General features: G+C 46.4%; 1 protein-coding gene across 1 annotated transcript in view; it reads right to left on the bottom strand.

Moving 5' to 3' along the window:
- Positions 1 to 10587: 10587 nt before the first annotated feature.
- The window catches only part of CNNM4 (cyclin and CBS domain divalent metal cation transport mediator 4), a 50070-nt gene continuing 40273 nt past the window's right edge, over positions 10588 to 20384 (bottom strand). Inside the window, exons 5-8 of the mRNA XM_066639436.1 lie at positions 19648 to 19747; positions 17617 to 17682; positions 16618 to 16805; positions 10588 to 14305 (exon numbers count right to left, since the gene is read on the bottom strand). Of these exons, the coding sequence (XP_066495533.1) occupies positions 14099 to 14305; positions 16618 to 16805; positions 17617 to 17682; positions 19648 to 19747 (561 nt within the window). The 3' untranslated portion in view covers positions 10588 to 14098. The remainder of the gene's footprint in view (positions 14306 to 16617; positions 16806 to 17616; positions 17683 to 19647; positions 19748 to 20384) is intronic.

The raw sequence follows: 20384 nt of genomic DNA, 5'->3' as shown, positions 1-20384 counted from the left end.
CCAGGGGGGAGTGGACTGGCAAGGAAAGGTCAGCTGACAGCCCTCCAGTCACCGCCGAACATGCCTGCACGCGCCGCGGCCAATGGCAGGGGAGGCTGGCGGGGGCCGGCCAATGGGCAGGGGCGGGGGCGTGGCCAGGGGGGAAAGGGAAGGCGCAAGTTCGGTGGCTCCGTGTTATAAACAAGGAGGAACGGAGGGGAGGGGGAGGAGAGGAGGAGGAGGCTGAGATTTAAAGGGGCCGCGCGTTCCATTCTCCTACCTGGGGGTGCGGGGTGACCCAAGACCCCCCCTGCAAAACCCCTGGGCTTCTTTCCTAGCACACACACCATGCCAGGAGGCTCTGGCTGCAGGCAGAGGAGGAGATTTGCCCTCCCAGGCCCTCTGCCTCTCTTTAAGCCCTTTGGGGCAGGGACCATGTCTGGATGTGGTTTGCAGGGTCTGCTCCTTTGATAAATATAATAAATTTATGTTGTTAATAATATTAATATTATTATTTTATTCACATCAAAATGACCACACAGCAGATAACAATCATATGTACACACAAAAACCACAACATTTATCAGCTGGTATTACTATTACTGTTGTTGTTGTTAGTCTATTAATATAATAATTAATATGGTATTAATATTAATAAAATATCAATAGTTATTAATATTGTAATGATTTTAATAATTATTATCAGTAATAATATTAATAGTAATAAGTTGGGCAATGAGACTGCAATCCTATCCATACTTAGCTGGGGAGCAAGCCCCAGTGACTGCAATGGGGATTTACTTCTGAGTAGATATGCATGGGAGTGGGCTCTGCGACAGCAGCCCTTGTCCAAACCCAGGCTTCTTTTACTCATGAGTAATTCTGTGTGATATCAATGGAAATTTTACTCTCAAGTGCACAGCACAGTACAGTATGGGAGCAGTCTGGGCCAAAGCCCTCCCAGGCTACCCCAGGTCTGTGATTCTACATACAACTTGCTTGGAAATAAATTCCACTGAACTAAAAAGTGTCACTTACTTGTGGGTAAACATATACCGTATAGGATGGACTTTTTAAGATACTTTTTTTTAAAGCACTATTTTATTTATGTATTATATATGTTTTTAATACGTTCTTTTAACACTGGTAAGGGAATAGGGTGAGCAAAAGAATACTGTCAGACTACAGGTTGGTTTCCATGTCTTACTTTCCTTAGAATCACTCAAGGTTGTTGCAGGATGACAGCTCTGGCATCACACAGAACTCTTCAAAAGGTGCTCCTGCTCTACTGGTTTGATTCTGTGCCTTCAGGCTTGAATTGAGACAAGGGTTTCTGGACACATCATGCCTGTATGTCCCCCCTCTCCAGCTAATAATGGTTTGGAGTGTGTATGATTTAAGTTGGGGCACTGAAAAATCACCCCAGACCCCCCCCCCCACTGCAACCCTGATCAAAATTGGCTCCCCTTGCAGCAGTTTAAAAAAAAGAGAAACAATATGGGGAGTTCAAATCACATCACTCCCTCCTCCAGGATCAGCCCATCCATGAGGCTGTATGAGGAAGACACCTTAGGGAAGCAGATTGGGGGGGGGGGCTACTTCCATCTTTCAGCTTTACTGCTCCCCCCTCTTCCACTCCAGTAGAAGAGAAAGTGTGGAGGACTTGAGAGTGGTCTCTACTCCTCCACACTTCCTCTTTCTCTTCCTACCCCCTCTTCTTTTTCTAATCCAGCAAGCCGGAGTAGCAGAGGCTGGCATATCACCAGGTAAGGGGGGCAACATTGGACACACTACCCCAGGAACCAGGAGGTCTTGGCCTGACCCTGGCTAGAAGCCATGAAAAGAATAGACTTCCACTGTTCTTAGACTTCCACCTTTGCAACTGGGATTCAGGGGCACATCACCTCTGTGTAACAAAGTTTCTGTTTTTAGTAGCTGTTGATAACTTTGACACAGTGGATGTATAACAAGTTGGATAGTAAAGATACTTTTTTTTTAAATTGGGAACACACAAGCAGGGCATGAAGGAGCATCTGTAAGGTCACTCCAGCCAGAGGACTACACAATGCTGGGGTGTGCATGTGTGTATAATGTACATATGGTTCATTATAATTGTTTTGTTATCCTATTGTAATCGTTCTTGAGGCTGCATTGATCAAAAGGCAGCACGTGAATTTTCAAAGCTAACAAATACCTTTCCTCTGTTCTCCCCCCAGCATGGCATTCAGAATACTGCCCCTAACCATAGAGGTTCCGTTTAGAGATCATGGCAAGTGATAAAACTAGGGAGATAATAGTTGGTATGCCCAGTCACTAGGCAGGAGTGCAGTTCCGGTTGGTAAGCACCTCCCTATAGCCATGCCCCACGATGATAAAAACATCAACTTCAAATGACTTTGTTAGTGTTTTCTTGTCATAAGAAGAACAGCCCCACTGGATCAGGCCATAGGCCCATCCAGCTTCCTGTATCTCACAGCAGCCCACCAAATAGCACCACCACCACCAGGGAGCACACCAGATAACAAGAGACCTCATCCTGGTGTCCTCCCTTGCATCTGACATAGCCCATTTCTAAAATCAGGAGGTTGCACATACACATCATGGCTTGTAACCCATAATGGATTTTTCCTCCAGAAACTTTTCCAATCCCCTTTTAAAGGCATCCAAGGCCAGATGCCGTCACCACATCCTGTGGCAAGGAGTTCCACAAACCAACCACACGCTGAGTAAAGAAATATTTTCTTTTGTCTGTCCTAACTCTCCCAACACTCAATTTGAGTGGATGTCCCCTGGTTCTGGTGTTATGTGAGAGTGTAAGGAGCATCTCTCTATCCACTTTATCCTTCCCATGCATAATTTTGTATGTCTCAATCATGTTCCCCCTCAGTCTCTTTCTAGGCTGAAGAAGCCCAAATGCCGTAGCCTTTCTTCATAAGGAAGGTGCCCCAGCCCAGTAATCATCTTAGTCACTCTCTTTTGCACCTTTTCCATCTCCACTATATCCTTTTTGATATGTGGCTACCAGAACTGGACACAATACTCCAGGTGTGGCCTTAACCATTGATTTGTACAACAGCATTATAATATTAGCCGTTTTGTTCTCAATACCTTTCCTAGTGATCCCAAGCATAGAATTGGCCTTCTTTATTGCCACCGCACATTGGGTCGACACTTTCATCAACTTGTCCACCACCACCCCAAGATTTCTCTCCGGATCTGTCATAGACAGCTCAGAACCCATTAGCTCAGAACCCATGTGAAGTTTTGATTTTTTGCCCCAATGTGCATGACTTTACACTTACTTACATTGAAACGCATCTGCCATTTTGCTGCCCATTCTGCCAGTTTTGAGAGATCCTTCTGGAGCTCTTCACAATCACTTCTGGTCTTCACCACTCGGAAAAGTTTGGTATCGTCTGCAAACTTTGCCACCTCACTGCTCAACCCTGTCTACAGGTCATTTATGAAGAGGTTGAAAAGCACTGGTCCCAGAACAGATCCTTGGGGCACACACTTTTCACTTCTCTCCATAGTGAAAACTGCCCATTGACACCCACTCTCCTGGTCTTCAACCAGGTCTCAGTCCAGGAGAGGACCTGCCCACTAATTCCCTGACTGTGGAGTTTTTTCAGTAGCCTTTGGTAAGGGACCATGTCGAATGCCTTCTGAAAGTCCAGATATATAATGTCTACGGGTTCTCCTGCATCCACATGCCTGTTGACCTTTTCAGAGAATTCTAAAAGGTTTGTGAGGCAAGACTTACCCTTACAGAAGCCAGGCTGATTGTCCCTCAGCAAGGCTTGTTCGTCTATGTGTTTTGCGATTCTCTCTTCGATGAGGCATTCTACCATCTTACCCGGTATAGATGTTAGGCTGACCGGCCTATAGTTTCCCAGGTTCCCCCTCTTTCCCTTCCTCTGACACTGTGGCCGTTTGAGGGACAAGTTGCATATTTTAGTCAAGAGATCAGCAACTTCATTCTTCAATTCCTTAATAACTCTTGGGTGGATGCCATCAGGGCCCGGTGACTTATTGATCTTTAATTTATCAATGAGGTCTGAAACATCTTCTCTTTCAACCTCTATCTGACTTAATTCCTTGGTCAGGAGAGGCTGTTCAGGCAGCGTTATTTGCCCAAGGTCTTCTGCTGTGAAGACAGATGCAAAGAAGTCATTTAATTTCTCTACCATCTCTAAGTCTCCTTTTATCTCCCCTTTTCCTCCCTCACCATCCAGAGGGCCAACCGCTTCTCTGGCGGGTTTCCTGCTTCTAACATATTTGAAGAAGCTTTTATGTTCTTCATTCTTCATTATGTTCTTCGTTTGAAGAACTTTTATGTTTTATTAAGCAACCCCTTAATGTTGCTGGCCATAACTTCCTCATAGTCTCGCTTGGCCTCCTGTATCACCTACTTACATTTCTTTTGCCACAGTTTATGTTCCTTTTTATTCTCTTCACTAGGGCAAGACTTCCATTTACAGAAGGAAGCTTCCTTGCCCTTCACAGCCTCTCTAACTTGGCTCGTTAGCCATGTGGTCACCCTCCTGGACTTAGTGTAGCCTTTCTTCCTTTGCGGTATACACTTCCGCTGGGCCTCTATTACTGTTGTTTTAAGCAACCTCTGGAGAGATCAGACTCTTTTTACCTTCCCTTTCAACCTCCTTCTAACCAGCCTCCTCATTTGAGGGAAGTCCGCTCGTTGGAAGTCAAGGGTTTTTGTGAGAGATTGGCCCGGTACTCTTCCGCCGACGTGCATGTCGAAACAGATTACAGCATGATCACTGTTCCCCAACAGCTCTGTAACATTGACATCTCTAACCAGGTTCTGAGTACAATATTAAATCCAGAGTCACTTGTCCTCTGGTGGGCTCCTTGACTAGCTACTCTAAGGCACAGTCATTTAACATGTCAAGGAATCCGGTCTCCTTTTCGTGACCAGAACATAAATTGACCCAGTCTATATGAGGATAATTGGTCCCCCATGATTACAACCCTGTCCCCCCTTGTCACCTCCCTGGTCTGTTTCCTCATTTCAAGGTCCCCTTCCGGTTTCTGGTCCAGGTCCCCCAGGACTATTGTCCAGGGCTATAGTATACCCCCAGTATTAAATTGCTCCTGAGGCCTGGTAATTTAACCCACAGAGATTCTATGGTGTAGTCGGACCCGCCTTCAATCTCTACTTTGTTGGATTCTATCCCTTCCTTAACGTAAACGGCCACCCCACCTCCAACATGCCCCTCCCTGTCCCTCCCCTCCTGTAGAGTTTATAGCCCAGGATTGTGGTATCCCACTGATTTTCCGCATTCCACCAGGTTTCCGTTATGCCCACTATGTCAATGTTTTCCCTAGTCACCAGACATTCCAGTTCTCCCATCTTTGCTTGGAGACTTCAGGCATTTGCATAAAAGCATTTGTACATGGAATGCCCTAGGATGGGCTGCTTATTAGCTCCTTAGTCCCTGCATCCTCTCACTGTGCCAAACTGTCTATCACATCCCATCACACTACCATTCCCAATTTCTTCTCCTACTCTGCCTTTACCTTGTTGTTCTCTAACCTCCCCATCCTCGTCCCATAGGGATGAGGAGTTCCAAACCGGATGCCTGTTGGCTTTCCCCCAGGGATCAGTTTAAAAGCTGCTCTGCCACCTTTTTAATGTTATGCGCCAGCAGTCTGGTTCCATTCTGGTTCAAGTGAAGCCCTTGCCCTGCCACTCATTCCTACTCTGAAATGTGTTATGCTTCATTTAAAGATCTAGCTGTGCATTTTGTCCCAAAGTCTTGGAGTGGACTGTTTAAACCACATCTCCTCCACACTTCCTCTTCTGCTTCTTCCTCCACTTCCTTTTCCAAGCCAGGGAGTGGGAGGAGAATGAATGTGAATGGGTGGATGGAGGTGGGCAACCCCTCCCAAACAATGGTCAGCTCAAGACCTCCTGCTACCAAGCATGCCAACTGCTGCCTCCTTACCAGATGATGCACCAGCCTCTGTTCCTCCCACTTTCCAGTCTTTGCCCTTCTTGCGCTCCCCTCCCCTCCACATTACTCTTCCTTTTCCAATCAAGGGAGTGGAAGGAGAAAGTGGAACAGTGAAAGCAGCTAGGTGGACGGATATAGGCAACCATCAACAATCTGCTGCCTGATGCGACTGCTTCAGTTGGCCTCATGAATGGGCTGGCCCTCCTCCCAGGCCAATCTGCTGAGACAACTGCCTCTGTTAAACTCACAGATGGGCTGGCTTGGCCCCTTCTATTGATACACCTAAACTAGTGCTACTCTAAATGTAGCAGCAGATATTTTCTAGCTGTTACTAGCTCCCTCTTCCGCTGGAGGTGTTGAGGATGAACACCATGTCTTGCGTATAGCATGGAGTCAGGTGTGATCTCCTCTTAATGCCTGTACATCAAAGAAAATAAGAACACAGCTAGAACTTGTATCTTAGTCACATTTTCTTGATTCTTGATGCACACAACTCCCACTTGAACGAACAGGAGCTAACCAAGCACACTCCCGTACTCCCATTCTTTTCACAGTAGACTGCACAGAAGTTACAGTTGGACTGTAAGATTGCCAACTGACTCACAAAGCCTGGCTTAGTCTGCCTTTGAACTGCAGCTTTCCCTGTACAAATCAGCAGACAATTCTTTTCATTAAGCTTCCTTTAAGCATAGGAGCAGCAGCTGGTTAAAAAGCTGGCACTCCTGGCAGACTGTACATTTGGAAATTAAGTTCCACTGATTTCACAATGCAACACACTTCTAGTAAGTTGGCATAGATTTGCAACTTTGGGCCCCAGAAATTAAAAAAAATGAAACCAATTCAAAGCCTTTGTACTGAAAGTCAGGATGGTGTTGTGATTGTGGTGTTGGACTTAGACCTGGAATATCCCGGTTCAAAGCCAGTCATGAAGTTCCATGGGTGACCTTGCGCCAATCACTATCTCTCAGTCTCTCCTACCTCAGAGGGTTGTGGTGAGGACAAAAGGAGGGAAGGAACTATGTATACCACCCTGAGCTCCTTGAAGGTGGTATAAAATAATGTTTTTTTAAAACAAATTGACAATTCTCACCACATTTTTGATTTGATAATATTTATTTCATAATTATTTTAGTTTTTTTAAGCATATCTCCCTCATGGGAGCTAGGATCTTGAGTTTAGTGTTTGTATTTTAAAATCAGAAAAAAAAGAAAACAAAAAACCACATAATAAATTACATCATGTCACCCACAAAGGGGTAAATGTTCAGATCCCACTGTGCTTTCCTTAGGAATAATAATAATAGAAAGGGACATGAAACCCCAAGAGCCCTCCCCACACAAAACAGAAATTTAAGTCGGACAAAAACCTACATTCAAATGAAAACACCTGTACAGTCCAATTAAATTAAAAGCTGTCAGGGGAAGGGGGGCGGCACAAAGATCCATTGGAGATATCCCTGCAAGTAAAAAAGGATGCCAGTTTTCCGGCTATAGGTAGATCTTGGCCTCTTGCATAGTTTTCTGAAAAAGTAATATTAGCAAAGGAGACACACACCCCCGATTGCCAGAATCAAGTATTGCTATGATCAAATTCAACATTGCAAAGTCAGTTCTGCTTCGGTAAAACACTGGAAATGAGAAGACAAAAAAACCTGTTACTGGCTAGCCGTGCAGAGGAACCTGGAGGTGGGAGCTCATGTTTTAAAATGCTCCCCCATATTTTGGGGGGAAAGAAAAAGGAAATTGCCTGCAACTTGAAGACTAAAATGGCAAGGAGAAAGGTTCTCAAATACCTTTTGGCGTAGTTTTCTACTTACGGGGAGATTTTTTAAAAATGTGGGGATGCATTTAAGAATGGTAGCACCTGAGGAGGAGGAGCCAACAATGGACGAACAGACATGTCCCCAGGAGCTCCTGGGAGACAGTTTGTTTTCCTCCAAATACTGCAGGTCTGAAGAGGACCTGAAGATCTTTGTTAGGAGAGACAAGATCTTCATCGGGGCAGGTATCTGGGAAACTGAAAGCCCTACCCGGGGGAGGGGTTGCTTTCTTCTCAGAGGAATCTGTGACAGTATTGGGGGAGGTGCAGTGATCTGCAATCAAGCTGCTGGCTTCATGCTGTGATGACATATGGAGGGGAGGAAAAAAGCGTGAAGTTTAAGCTGGAAATGTAAGATAAGCAAGTGTTAATATTGTCCCCGGCTCCGATTGACTGATTTGGCTAAAAGCCCTGGATATATTGGAGGCGTTACAAGAGACTTTTTAAGGAGGTTGAAAGTGCTCTTTTTCTCAGTCGTGGAATAAATTGGTGGTGGATTATAATTACAACTAAAACTTAGGTGTGAACTAAAATCCAGAATTATTCTTGGACATAATTGGATATAAATATAATTCTCATTAGATTTGAAAGAGCTTTGTTTTCTCTGCACCAGAGACGGTGAGACTGTTTTCTTTCATTTTGTTTCTCTCTCTGTTAACCACACTGGACTGTTATCTGCAAGAGGTATGTAAGGAATGCGGATAGCAGAGTAGTAATGACATGGTGGAAGTGAGGAGAATAATATGTTGTGGGCATCTAGTAGACTAGAGAGAAATTGCAAAATGGACTCTGTTCCAGAAATGTGGATACAGAAAATCTTGATTAATACGGAGAGATTGCTTGTTATGGAGCAACAACAGCTGAGTTGGTACTCGCAGATTCAAGCCAGTCTGGAGACTCTTTTCCAACAGATAGATGTGTATAAGGAACAATTGGAAGATGTGAAGAAACAAGCAGAAGATAAACAAGGGAGTGAAAAAGCGGACAAGGAGGAAAATCAACAGGATGATTAACAGGACAAAGAAGAGGCGCTGATGGAGATCAAGAAAGATAAGATGGACAGAGTAACAGGAGTGCACAAATCACAAAATTTGTTGGAATAAGAAGAAGAAAATATATCCCAGTTAACTGGAAGAATGAACACACCCTATATAAGAAAGTGTGGATCTATCAGATTCTGTTATAAATTATTAAAGATATTACAGGAGAAAAAATGGAAAGCAAGAAAGAAAAAGAACCCTGAGGGGTAATCTGAGGGTTAAAGAAAATTGGAGGATTTATTCAGCTAATAACAATGGCCCAAATTTATTTGAAGGAAAAAAAAATACGTATGACATTGATAAATATGAATTAGAATGTATTTTTAAAAATATAGCTGGAAATGTAAACGTGTGGAAGAATTGTTTTATATGTGGTTATTATGTCAAAGAAAAAAAGTGTAATTAGACTGGAGTTGATATAGCTGAGGTTATAATTTTGGTAATAGATTATTTTGTTTTAATATTAATGAGCAATTGAAGTTAGTTTATGCTTGGTAGAAAGTGAATATTTAGAAAATATAGTATAGGGCATTAGGGAAAATTTATTGTATATTATATAAATAAATGGATAAATCAATAAGAGGTAGAAATAGATGAGTAAGTAGATTAGGAGATATAGTATGATTAATTAGTAATGGTATATGGTATTTAGCACTCCTAAATGTATGTTATATGTTTGTATGTCTGAGTGTGTTAATAAAATAAATAAATAAATAAATAGGATGGTAGCACCTCCCTGCAATCTGAAATGGTACCGTCCACCATATCGCCTCAGGATTGCCACCTCTTTTGGGTGCGTGTGTGGATCATGCTGCTGTCAGAATGCCAGACAACCCACAATGCTCCTTGGAAGAGAGTTGAGAGTGGAACTGGCCAAAGATCGGCTCCCAGGCTGAACCAGGATTTGGCCTTTCAGTGGGTTCCATCTTTGCTGGACCAAAAGCCCAATGCAAGGCTGGCCCATCCATGAGGCCAACTGAAGAGGTTGCCTCAGGCAGCAGGTTGGGAGGGCACACCAAATTCTATCTGCCTGCTCGTCTTGACTGTTTTTCCTCATCACCCCTCTGAATTGAACAAAAACGGAGGAGGATAGAGAGGAAGACGATATATGGAGAGAAAAGTGGTGGGCTAATGTGGAAGCTCTAGCCCAGTACTGTCTTCTCCTCAAGACTTCCTGGACTGGAAAAGGAAGAGGGCGACAGAGCAGAAGAAGGGATAGGAGGAGGAATGCAGGCACCAGTTTGTGAGGGTAATATGTGCTGACTCAGGTGCTGGGAGGTCTTAGGCCAGTCCTGGGCCCTGTGGGAACATGCCCTGGCCTTAGGGTTGCCAACTGATTGTTGATGAAAAACCTAGCCTGCCCTACCACTATGCCTTCTCCAGCAGGTCCACATGCAGAAGCCAGTGGATCAGGGTCCAGAGCCAAATGTGATCACCCACTAATTTCCATAGATCACACTGATGTTAAAGGCACACCTACAGAGGCTGCTTGAAAAGTTGGCAATCCTCCATTCCCCCCTAAATTCACATTCTGTGGATGAGGAACAGGGGAACACACAGATGCAACCTGCTCATATCTATGCCATGAATTCAGCAAGTTGCGGCATAGCTTGGATTTGTGCCTAGGTGCACTCACTGCAAGTCCAGCACCAGACCAGCCCAAGAGCTCCTGACGCCTCAGGTAGCAGGCCAAATGATGCCCCTCTTACCTGATGATGCACCAGCCTCTCCTCCTCCCACTTCTCCAGTGTTCTAGCTCAGCACTGCCCTCCCCATTTCCTTCTCCTCTCTGTTCTCTTCATCTTCCAATCTATGGAGTGGAGGAGGAAGAGCAGTGGAGGCAAGTAGGTGGCCAGAGATGGGCTCCCCCCCCCATCAATCTGCTGCCTGAGGTGACCGTTTCAGTTGGCCTCATGGATGGGCTGGCCCAGCCCAGCATCATAGACACAAAGTTTTTGCTCTGCAATAAGAGTTTTGAGGACTGCATTATTCTGAAACGGGTGATATTGTTGTCATTAACACATATACAACTATTCCTGCCTTAGGACAACTTCTGAAAACTATCCCGCCCACCAAAAAATAAAGACTCAATCCCATTCTGTAAGGTTTTGCAGTGATTTTACTTTAACCTAGGAAAAACCAGCTGTGGTGGTCAGCACCTATTGGTTCATGCCTGTAACATTATGGATACACTTCTCACCCCATCCCTGGTACAGTTTAGTAAGTGGCTTCGTAATGGTTTTTGAAGTTTGCTTGGTAAAGTAGATGAACCTTTATATATTTGTGGCTCTTTTAAAAAAATAAGCTTCTTGGATCAGATACCCAAGGCTCAAGGGGGACAAACTGTTGATCAGTATTTGGCTTGACAGTGCCTAGTGTGTGTTTTCTATCATTAGTTACAACATGTCAAACCAGCTTTGCATGAAGGGCCTGCACTAATGCCTCTTGAGATGCTATACCTAGATAAGAAAAGCCCTGCTGGATCAGACCAAATGAATGTCTCACCAAGCACCCTACTTTCAACAGTGGTTAGTTAGATGCCACCATGAACCCCACAAGTAGGGCATGAAGGCAACAGTCCTCTTCCACTGTTGCTACACAGCATTGAATATTTAGAGGTACACTGCCCTTGAACACTGAGGTTCTGTCATCATTGCAGTCCTCATAACAGACACTATAGGTCTGTCCCTACATGAATTTGTCTTCTTTCCCTTTAAAGGCATCTAACTAATGGCCCTTGCTAAAGCTTGTGGCGATAATTCCATACAATTATTTCTGTGTTGTGTCACAAGGTAGTTTCTTTGGTTTGTGCTGAACCTACTGCCAACAATGTCAAGTTTCTGTATAAGGAGAGAAGGAAGAAAAATGAGAGGGCCTGAGCAAAATTCATTTCTAGGTACTCATCAAAACCCACAGCCCTGCTCATGAAGACAAAGAACCAGAGGAAACTCATGCGCTTGCCCACATCACCTATGGCAAACCAGACTAGCCATAACAACTGGGGAGATTTGAGTTGAATGTGTTATAAGTTTATATGGAGACAATCACAGGACGTTCAACCATTGAAAAGTAGATTTCCACATCTGTGGTTGCATCCTGACTGTGCCCTGCAGAAACCAGTTTGTCACAACTAACTACAGGAAGAATTGGGGGGGTGGGGGTAATGGTCTCTTCTTGGTACAGTTCCCCCCTCCCCCCAGTAAAAACATACTGCAATAATTCAATCTGTTTTCACACCTGCCAACAAAGGATGCCTCTGGTGGGCTAAATGAGTAAACCAAGATCAATTTAGATACACAAAAAACAAATTATTTATTGCAATTGTGGTCAGGTATTCAGGAACATCTCCCAAAGGAGATGTTTTAAAGTCCTGTGCCTGTGATTCCACCCACTTCACGACCACATGAAGGGTGACAGACTTCTACAGGGCAGTCCCCTACTCCATTTCCCACAGCTGTCCCCAATCTTTCAAACCTAGTGGCACCACAAACTGCATCCCACAACTGGTTCTGGGACAACCATCAGATTGTGGAGGTGGGGTGGGGAGTGCACGGTACCTTGGAATTAGAACCTTGGAGGTTCACTTTTTCGCCTGATTTACACTTCCAGCAGAACGAGGCAGACCAGGCTGTACCACTGCAGCTTGCAAGTGGAAAATAAAGCTTGTTTCCCAGTTTTGTTTAAAAAACAGTTATCTGCAAGGAGAAATCTAGTACATCAAGGAGAAAGGATCTAGTTCAGCTCTCTCCCTGCTGTGCTAGTTCTCCACTTGCAGGGAGCTGGTTTACACAAGAGAACAGTGCTAACCCATCTGCGCAGCTACCTGATCTGTGCATTAATGGCAGATTGTGAGGGCTCTGAGGGGGGGTGGATTCGGGTTTGCTGAGCCTTTCACTGCAGCCAGCATCTCCCTCAAACCTGCTGCCAATACAAGCTGCATTGATTTGCTGCCCCCACACAAAAGTGAGAAGCAGGTCATTCCCCTCCTTACCATGCTCCTCTCGCGCTGCTGTGAAACCTGGACGTGCAGGACTTCTAGTTTCATTTACAGGGACAGTGCATTCATGCTGTCCCTCTAAACAAAACAGGAAGTCCTGCACCCCCAAGTTTCACAGCAGTGGGAGAGCAGCACAATAAGATTTTTTTGGTTTGGTTTTGTAGCACAGAGGCAGCAGACCCAAGATGGCAGCATTCCAGGTCACGCTGCCCCTGCAGCATTCAAAAATGTGGCAGTGGCAAAGTGCTTTCAATCACCTTGTTCTACAAGTGGACAAGGCCCTGCTGTGACACTCTCAGAGATGGATGCGCTAGCATGGAACCTAATCAGAACTGAGCTTTTCCTGGGGCAACGGGAGCACCCCCAGAACCAGAACTTCCTTTGGAGCAAGGCGTGGGGACGAATTCTGCCAGCCTCTAAAATGCTGCCCTCTCACCATTTGCCTTGGCAGTTGCCTCTCTCTCACCCAACACTCAACAAACTGAACTGACGCAAAACAAAAAGAAGAGACGTGACCCCAGATAGAGAAGAACAAGATTTGGAACTCCCTGAGATGGGAAAACGATCCCTGCTAGCTGTGGATCGTGCTTGAGTCTTGGGAGGTGGCAGTGGTGGCTCTTGTCTCTGTCCGGCGAGTTCTGCACAGCCTCCATACCTATGCAATGCAGGAATGGAGACAGGGAGCATTGTCCACATGAGCCCTTGGCTGGGGGAAGAGGAGATCAGGATCGGACAAACTCCAGGGCAGGAGTGGTCCCTTTGGCGCAAGCCTGGCTGCGACGGCACTCAGTCTCCACTTTTGTCTGTTTGAATAAGATGCTGTTGTGCAACAGCAGCAAAAGCAAACCTTGAGAGACCTTCTTCACAGACAAAACCCCACTCGGCCATTACATAAACCAGGATGAATCTTGATCGCAGCCAGCAGGTGATTCGGCCTCTGTAGCGCCGCAGACAGGCTTCCCTTTACTCCCCAAAATCCATATCCTGGTTACAGAGCAGACAAGCATATGATCTCAGCCTGCCCTTAATAAGATCAAGCCATCTTAAACAGGAAGTGGGTGGCGGGCAGGGAGACGGGTCTCAAGGTGTTATATCACCAAGCTGTGCAGGGAAATTATTTTCCTTCCCACCCAGTTGCAACCACTGCCTGAGGTTTGTAGCAGCACAACTGCATTCCTCTGATGGGCACTGGTGTGTCTCCCCCCCACTGCTGCTGCCACAGCTGCTGTCCAGGAAGGGAGGGGCTGGGGCGAGCCAGGCCAGACCAGGCCGCCACAGGACCGGGGTCACACCACATTGTCTGGGGGGCTGTGGTTAGTCTTGTAATGCTGCGAGTTCCTCTCGTTCAAGAGGCTCGTCGTTTCGTTGGTGACCAAGGAGTCCCCCTTTTCCGACAGGGAGGTGTCCAATTTAGGAGGGGCACCTTCAGGAGTTTGAGGACAGCTTTCGAGGCGTGAGGCCATCAGCCCGTTCTGATACTGGAGGCGTGTGATCTGTGGGCATGGACAAGAAAGGTGGTGAAGGCCCACAAATAAAGAAACAGAATCCAACATTTAATCAAGTTGATTTTGAAAGTTTCAGTTGGCTAAAAACTGTGACCAAGAAATCAGGCAGCAGAATTTAAAATATAAAGTGGACCCTTGGTATCCATGGGGGATCTGTTCTAGGATTCCCTGTGAATACCAAATTCCACACACAAGAAAATCTGGGAGGGGGCACACACTTACCGGGGAGGGGGCGTGCCCGGCCTCCTCAGAAGACCTCCCAGACACAACTGGATTGCACTTCTGGTTCACAGAGGCGGCTTCCAGTTGTGCCCAGAAGTGTGGTCTCCCTGAGCCTCAGAACACCTCTGGGCGCTACCAGAAGTCACTGGTGCAGACCAGAAGTGCCATCCAGTCACATTCACAAGGTCCCCTGAGGCCCTCAAGCCATGGATTTGACAACCATGGATATTCAAATCCATGAATGCTGAGCCTGTGGATAAGAAGGGCCTGCTATGTATTTATTTCAATACAGTATTTGCAGAGGGTTAGCACTGTCTTGCAGGAGGCATGCCTCCCTTCTCTTCCTTGTAGAGGGGAACTGTCTCTTCCCAGACGCTGTCTGCGACAACTCAGGTAAAATCAAAGTGTTAGGGTGCTTTTCTCTTCAGAACTATTGTTTTGACCCTCACGCAAATTTAAATTGATGGCACTGAAGACAAAAACTCATTATTAACTAACAGCCCATGCCTGAGCTGCCCAGTTCGCAAGGTTGCCGTGGCGCCAAAATGGCTACCTTGGCAACCAACACACTCTGCACAGCCCATGGCTGCTCCTCAGGGGAAGGGGATAGTTATCCCCTTCTCCTGGGTAAGGGAAGTAGCCCCACAATGGGGCCCTTTGATTCTGCGGTGGCTCTTCTGCATGCAACCTGATACAGCAGTGATTTTCAATCTTTTTTGTCTCGTGGCACACTGACAAGCTACTAAAATTGTCAAGGCACACCATCAGTCTTTTGACAATTGACAAGGCACACCATGCAGTTGGTGGGTGGGCTGTCATACAGGGTTCAGGATCCAGTGAAGCTGAGCTCTGCCATTCCTGCCTTCCTCCTGCCCCGCTTCTGCCCTCCACCTTCCCCCACATCCCCCCCCACCCTGGAACACCTCCTTCTCACCTCCCTCCCGCCTCACTCACCTCCCAGATGCAACTGGATTGCACCAGTTGCAATCCTCTCTGCCGCCTGGCAGTTTGGGCAAGCTACCAGGTGGTGGAACTCAGGCCTAGCACCACAGCTGGCCCAGCGCATAGGGCTGGCGCTGGTCCTATGATAAGGTTAGCTTATGGCACGTTTGCGACAGTTCGAGCCAGATCGGGCCCGAACAGTTCTTTAAATCAGGTGACAGCTCTAATAAAAAGACATCATTGCTATGCTCAGGGTGGAAAAGCATAATTAAAACAAAAGTAGGTAGTATGGAAAGCAATAGGCTAGTGTGTGGTGTCAGAAAGCCAGCATGGAGTAGCGGTTAGTGTGCTGAACCAGGAAGATCCACGTTCAAATCTTCCACCTCAGCCATAAAGTTGGCTGGAAACACACTTGCATGCATCTCTTTGTCACAAAATAGGGTTTGTGTGTGTCATGTGTTTCACTTCTGTGATGAGAAAAAGCTGAGCACTAATTGAAATCCAGTGACCCCTTGATTTAACAGACTTGGGAAACTGGTGTGTTCTATTTTGCTAAAAAGTAGCCATATATATTTTATGCATGCACAAAATTTCAACTGTATCTTCCATCACATTATTGCATTTGGATTTAATGAACTTCTGGCATGAGAAGAACTTCATTCTGCCACTAGTACAGTAACTCGAAAGTTCAATGTATTGATACCCTTCCTCCAATTGCGAAAAACCCTATGCAACCCCCCTGCCTAGGTTTTAAGATTTCCCCAGGCATCATCCACACATCTTTGATCATGTCTATTTCTGCTTCCATACCACTGGGACTTGCAACATGCTTTTTCAAGAAATTGCTGAGACTCCCAGAAAGCTGAATTCAGCTCTGAATTCTGTGTCTGCACTGAACACAATCGGTCCAGATCCCAAAGGGAACGTCCACCGCAGATCACAGACTGGGACTCACATGGCAGACTGCACCTCCATATTAATAATTTCCTGTACATAGAAAATGGTATGTCAGGCAGAGGATGAACTATTCTCCTGAACATGCTGCAGGGTATTTGGTGTATGGAGAAGAAGTCAATCGTGCGAGGTCTTCTACCTGGAAGTCAACCATCTTCGTGAGAACCAGGTCTAAATCTCACCTTGATGTACTGCAGGTCCGTGAGGGCGCGAACACTGAAGTCGGAGACGTACTGGGAGCCGGCACCAGAGTTGAGCTGGTTGTTGCTGCCACTGAAGTTGGAGGAGATTGAATCGGAGCGCTCATGGTAGCAGAGGGAAGCCGAGCGGTTCAGGTTGCTCATGTGAGATGGAGAGCGCATCTCTGAAACTAGACAAGGGGAAAGATGAATTCGAAGATAGGGGTGCAGCAAAAGAGGAAGCACGGAGAGGAGAGTGGTGGATTAGAACAGAGGAGGCACTCTATTCCACCACTCTCTACTCCTCCGTGCTTCCACTCTGACTGTTCAATTCCAGGGAAAGGGAGGAGGAGAAACAGTGGAGGCAACAGACCAAGAGAGGAGGTAGGTACTGTCTGGCAAACCTCCAGCTGAGGTGACCACCTCAATGCAGCCCTGTCCTCCCTGCCTCTGACTGGATTCTTCTCCCCTCCCACTCATGCCTAATTATCTCCCCAAAATAAAAACATAGTTTAATTGAAGGGGTTGTTGGAACCCTGTCTGGCTCCAAGAGCAACTGATGAGGGACAAAAAAAAGACACTTTGATTGTCACCCTAAATGTGTGTTGCCCAGCTGGAGCCTACGCACATTTGCTTGGGAGTAAGTCTTGCTAGGATTTACTCTCAAGTATATCCTTTCCTCAGCATTTCAGCCTTTACAATGATGAGAGGAAAGGGAGTGCATGCACTCCTGGAAAAGGTCCTGAGTTTCTGAATTTACAGGGCCACAATCCAAAGAAGCAGGTTTACATGAATGGAAAGGCCCACAGAGCATCTCCTGCACCTGTGGTGCCAAGGCAGTAAGGGAGAAATATCAGCAGAGCTCCCCTCCAATCCCATTCAGCATTCCTGGTAGAAGGCAACCCGTCACACAGTGCAGAATTAATGCAATCCACCTGCAGCACGAAGACCAGGCAACGGGTTAATGTGCAGCTCACTCCATGCACCAATGTTGTTGTTTACCTGACACCCTGGAATACAAGGAGCCTCGCTGTATAAGAGATGGGCAATGGGGGCGGAGCGGTGGGGCTACACACAGAGGGAAGGACAAGGATACAAGAGAAGGAGAAAAAAAGAAAGTCAAAAGAAACTTTTGCTCTGGTCAGGGGTCCAGCCTGGAGGTCACAGAAGCATGGGTGACCCTGGGCAAGGCAGCCTTCACCCGGAAAAACTAATTAAGTGATGCAAAGAACAGGCAGGAAGACAGACTCAGAGATAAAACCTTCTGCAAGTTATGAATTCTGTCTGGGGAGCAAATTGCAGGAATATTCCCATAAACTTGAACTGTGATACAAGAAACCTATTCTCAAGCATTGGAACACCTGAACCTTTTCACTTAGTTCTGCTACTGACTCATTGCCACAGCCCTGGGCATATAGACTCCTTGCCTGGTTCCTCAGTTTCACTCATCTAAAGGCTGGTCTGCCAATGCAAAAAGCACAAGGAGATGCTCCTTTCTGATAAGTCGTTCTTCCTGCGAAACTCTGGCTTCAAGGAGCAGTCTGGGCTTTTGGAGACACTGGTTGTCATAACCAAGAGTGGCCACTAGATGGTGCAAGTTGAGCACCAGATATTGTAAAGTGACCCATTCAGCTAACTCTACTTGGGAAAATTCACAGGTTGCAAGTTCAGGTCAAAATCGGCCAAATCTGGGCCTGCAGGTTGGATCTGGCCCCTGAAGCAATTCTGTCTGGTCCCTGTTGGCCCCACCAAATTTTAATTAAGGTGTAACGGGGGGGGGGGAGAGACAAAGGCATTTGCCTACAGTTTCACTCACAGGGAATAGGAAAAGGCTTTCAATCATAAGGAAACAGAGATATAGGTGTCCCCCCTTCCCATCCATGCATCCAGTATCCGCAAATCTGGTTTTCTGTGTGCCCCTTAACTTTGTTTAGGTGCTTACTGGTGGCGCCAAGCAAAAATGTTTCTTTTCTTACTGAACGCTATAAGCATGCAAGCTTATAGCATGATGTGCAGGCAGGCAGCCTGACTGCTTGAAAAGGCTAATCAAATGTTAAGGAAGCAGGAAGCCTGAGGACCTTGGGTGATACCACAGCAGTTGGCAACTTTCAGCTGGTGGATCATGCATCAGTAGACTGCCCCAGGAGATGGAGGCTCCAAGGTGCCATCAGGATAAGAGGCCATTAACAGGCCTCTCCTCCATCATAACTTTATCGCTGCCTCTTCTGCCAATTCATTATATACTGAGTGAAAGAAAACATCAATTGGGCCTGCCTTGAATCTCCTACTAGTCAGTTCCAGAGTTGCAGGAGAGGGAGGAAGCCACTTCTCTCTACCCACTTTTCCCACCCTGTGCATGAAGCATGGCCAAACTCTCTCTCATGCACCCATGCAGCTTTTGAAGACAATGCTGTTTTCCTTGGCCAATGAACTGCAAGCAGAAAGTTCATTTCCCACACCCTGATGAACGCCTGGCAGGCCCACCGGGGGAGCAGAGCTGGCCCATCTATGAAGTCTACTCAGGCCGCAAACTGGCAAGGAGCATCCCACCTTTCTCTGCCCACTGGCCTCCACTCCACCTTCCCCCTTCCCTCGCTTCCTGGATTGGGAGACAAGGACAGAGTACAAGAGGAAGTCACTAGCCCACCAGTCTCTAGCCCACCAGTCTCCTCTCTTCCACGTTTGCCCTTCTGCTCTGCACCCTGCTTCCTTTTCCAGTCCAGAGAGAGGGAGGAGGAGCTGGCATGTCACCAGATTAAGAAGGGGAAATTTGGCACACTGCCTCAGGCACCAGGAGGTCTTGGATCACCCTGGAAGGATAGCCAGCTGGGCTCGGCTTGCAAGCCTCCAGTTGGCCACCACTCCAGCATTAGAAGACTCCAGCAAGGTCCATTCCTTGGCTGGGAAATTGCTGTTCATTGGAGACAAAGAGCTGAAATCTCCCCTTGGAAGGCTATCTTGCACCACATTCCCCTCCTGCCTGTCCCCGTCTTCGGCCCCATGGCTCTTGGGAAAGGAAGACAGGTGACTTACTTGTGTTGACTAATGGATTCAAGGCCATCACCCCGTAGTAGGAGAAGGGCCCAGTCTCAAACTTCATGTTCTCTTTCCCAGCTTCCACCTCCACTTTACCCTATGAGAGAAAAAAGGCAGCATTTAGGTTCCTAGATCCTGGTCAGCTCCATAAGGCAGTCTGGATCAGCAGCTTGCACACCTAGAATCATGCTGTCCAGTATCAAGCTGCTTCCTGCCAAGTCAGACCTTTGGCCCCCCAATCTCAGTAGTGTCAACACTGCTTGGTAGCAGCTCTCCAGAGTTCTTAGCAGGGCTCTTTCTCTGGAGACACCAAGGACCAAACCTGGGATCTCTGCATGAAAAGGAGGGATACTAGCTGTAAGCTATGGGCCTATTCTCTCTGCGTGTCCCACCCCAAGGATTCCCAGTAGGTCAGCAGTTCTCAAGCTGCGTTCTCCAGAGGTTCACATCAGCAGGGCTGGCTTTAAGCCTATTTGACCAATTGCTCCCAGCTGAGCCCAATGCCTAAGGGGGCCCCATGCAAGAGTAATCTAGTCTTGTCAAATACACAGAATAACACAAGCATTTGGATTTTTTTTTTTTAAACAAAAAATAAAATGAATATTTTAAAATCATTTCACAGTCAGTAAAACAAGTGGTTCTGTAACCATTAACTTTTGAGGGTTATAAAGCATTTTTTTATTTACTTGTAGGCTGACATGTATGCAATCTTATATCAAGATGCGCTTAGCTCA

This window comes from Tiliqua scincoides, chromosome 11 (assembly GCF_035046505.1).
Source record: "Tiliqua scincoides isolate rTilSci1 chromosome 11, rTilSci1.hap2, whole genome shotgun sequence".
Classification (NCBI taxonomy): domain Eukaryota; kingdom Metazoa; phylum Chordata; class Lepidosauria; order Squamata; family Scincidae; genus Tiliqua; species Tiliqua scincoides.
The sequence above is the reverse complement of the archived record's forward strand: the minus strand, read 5'-3'. Positions and strand labels throughout refer to the sequence as shown.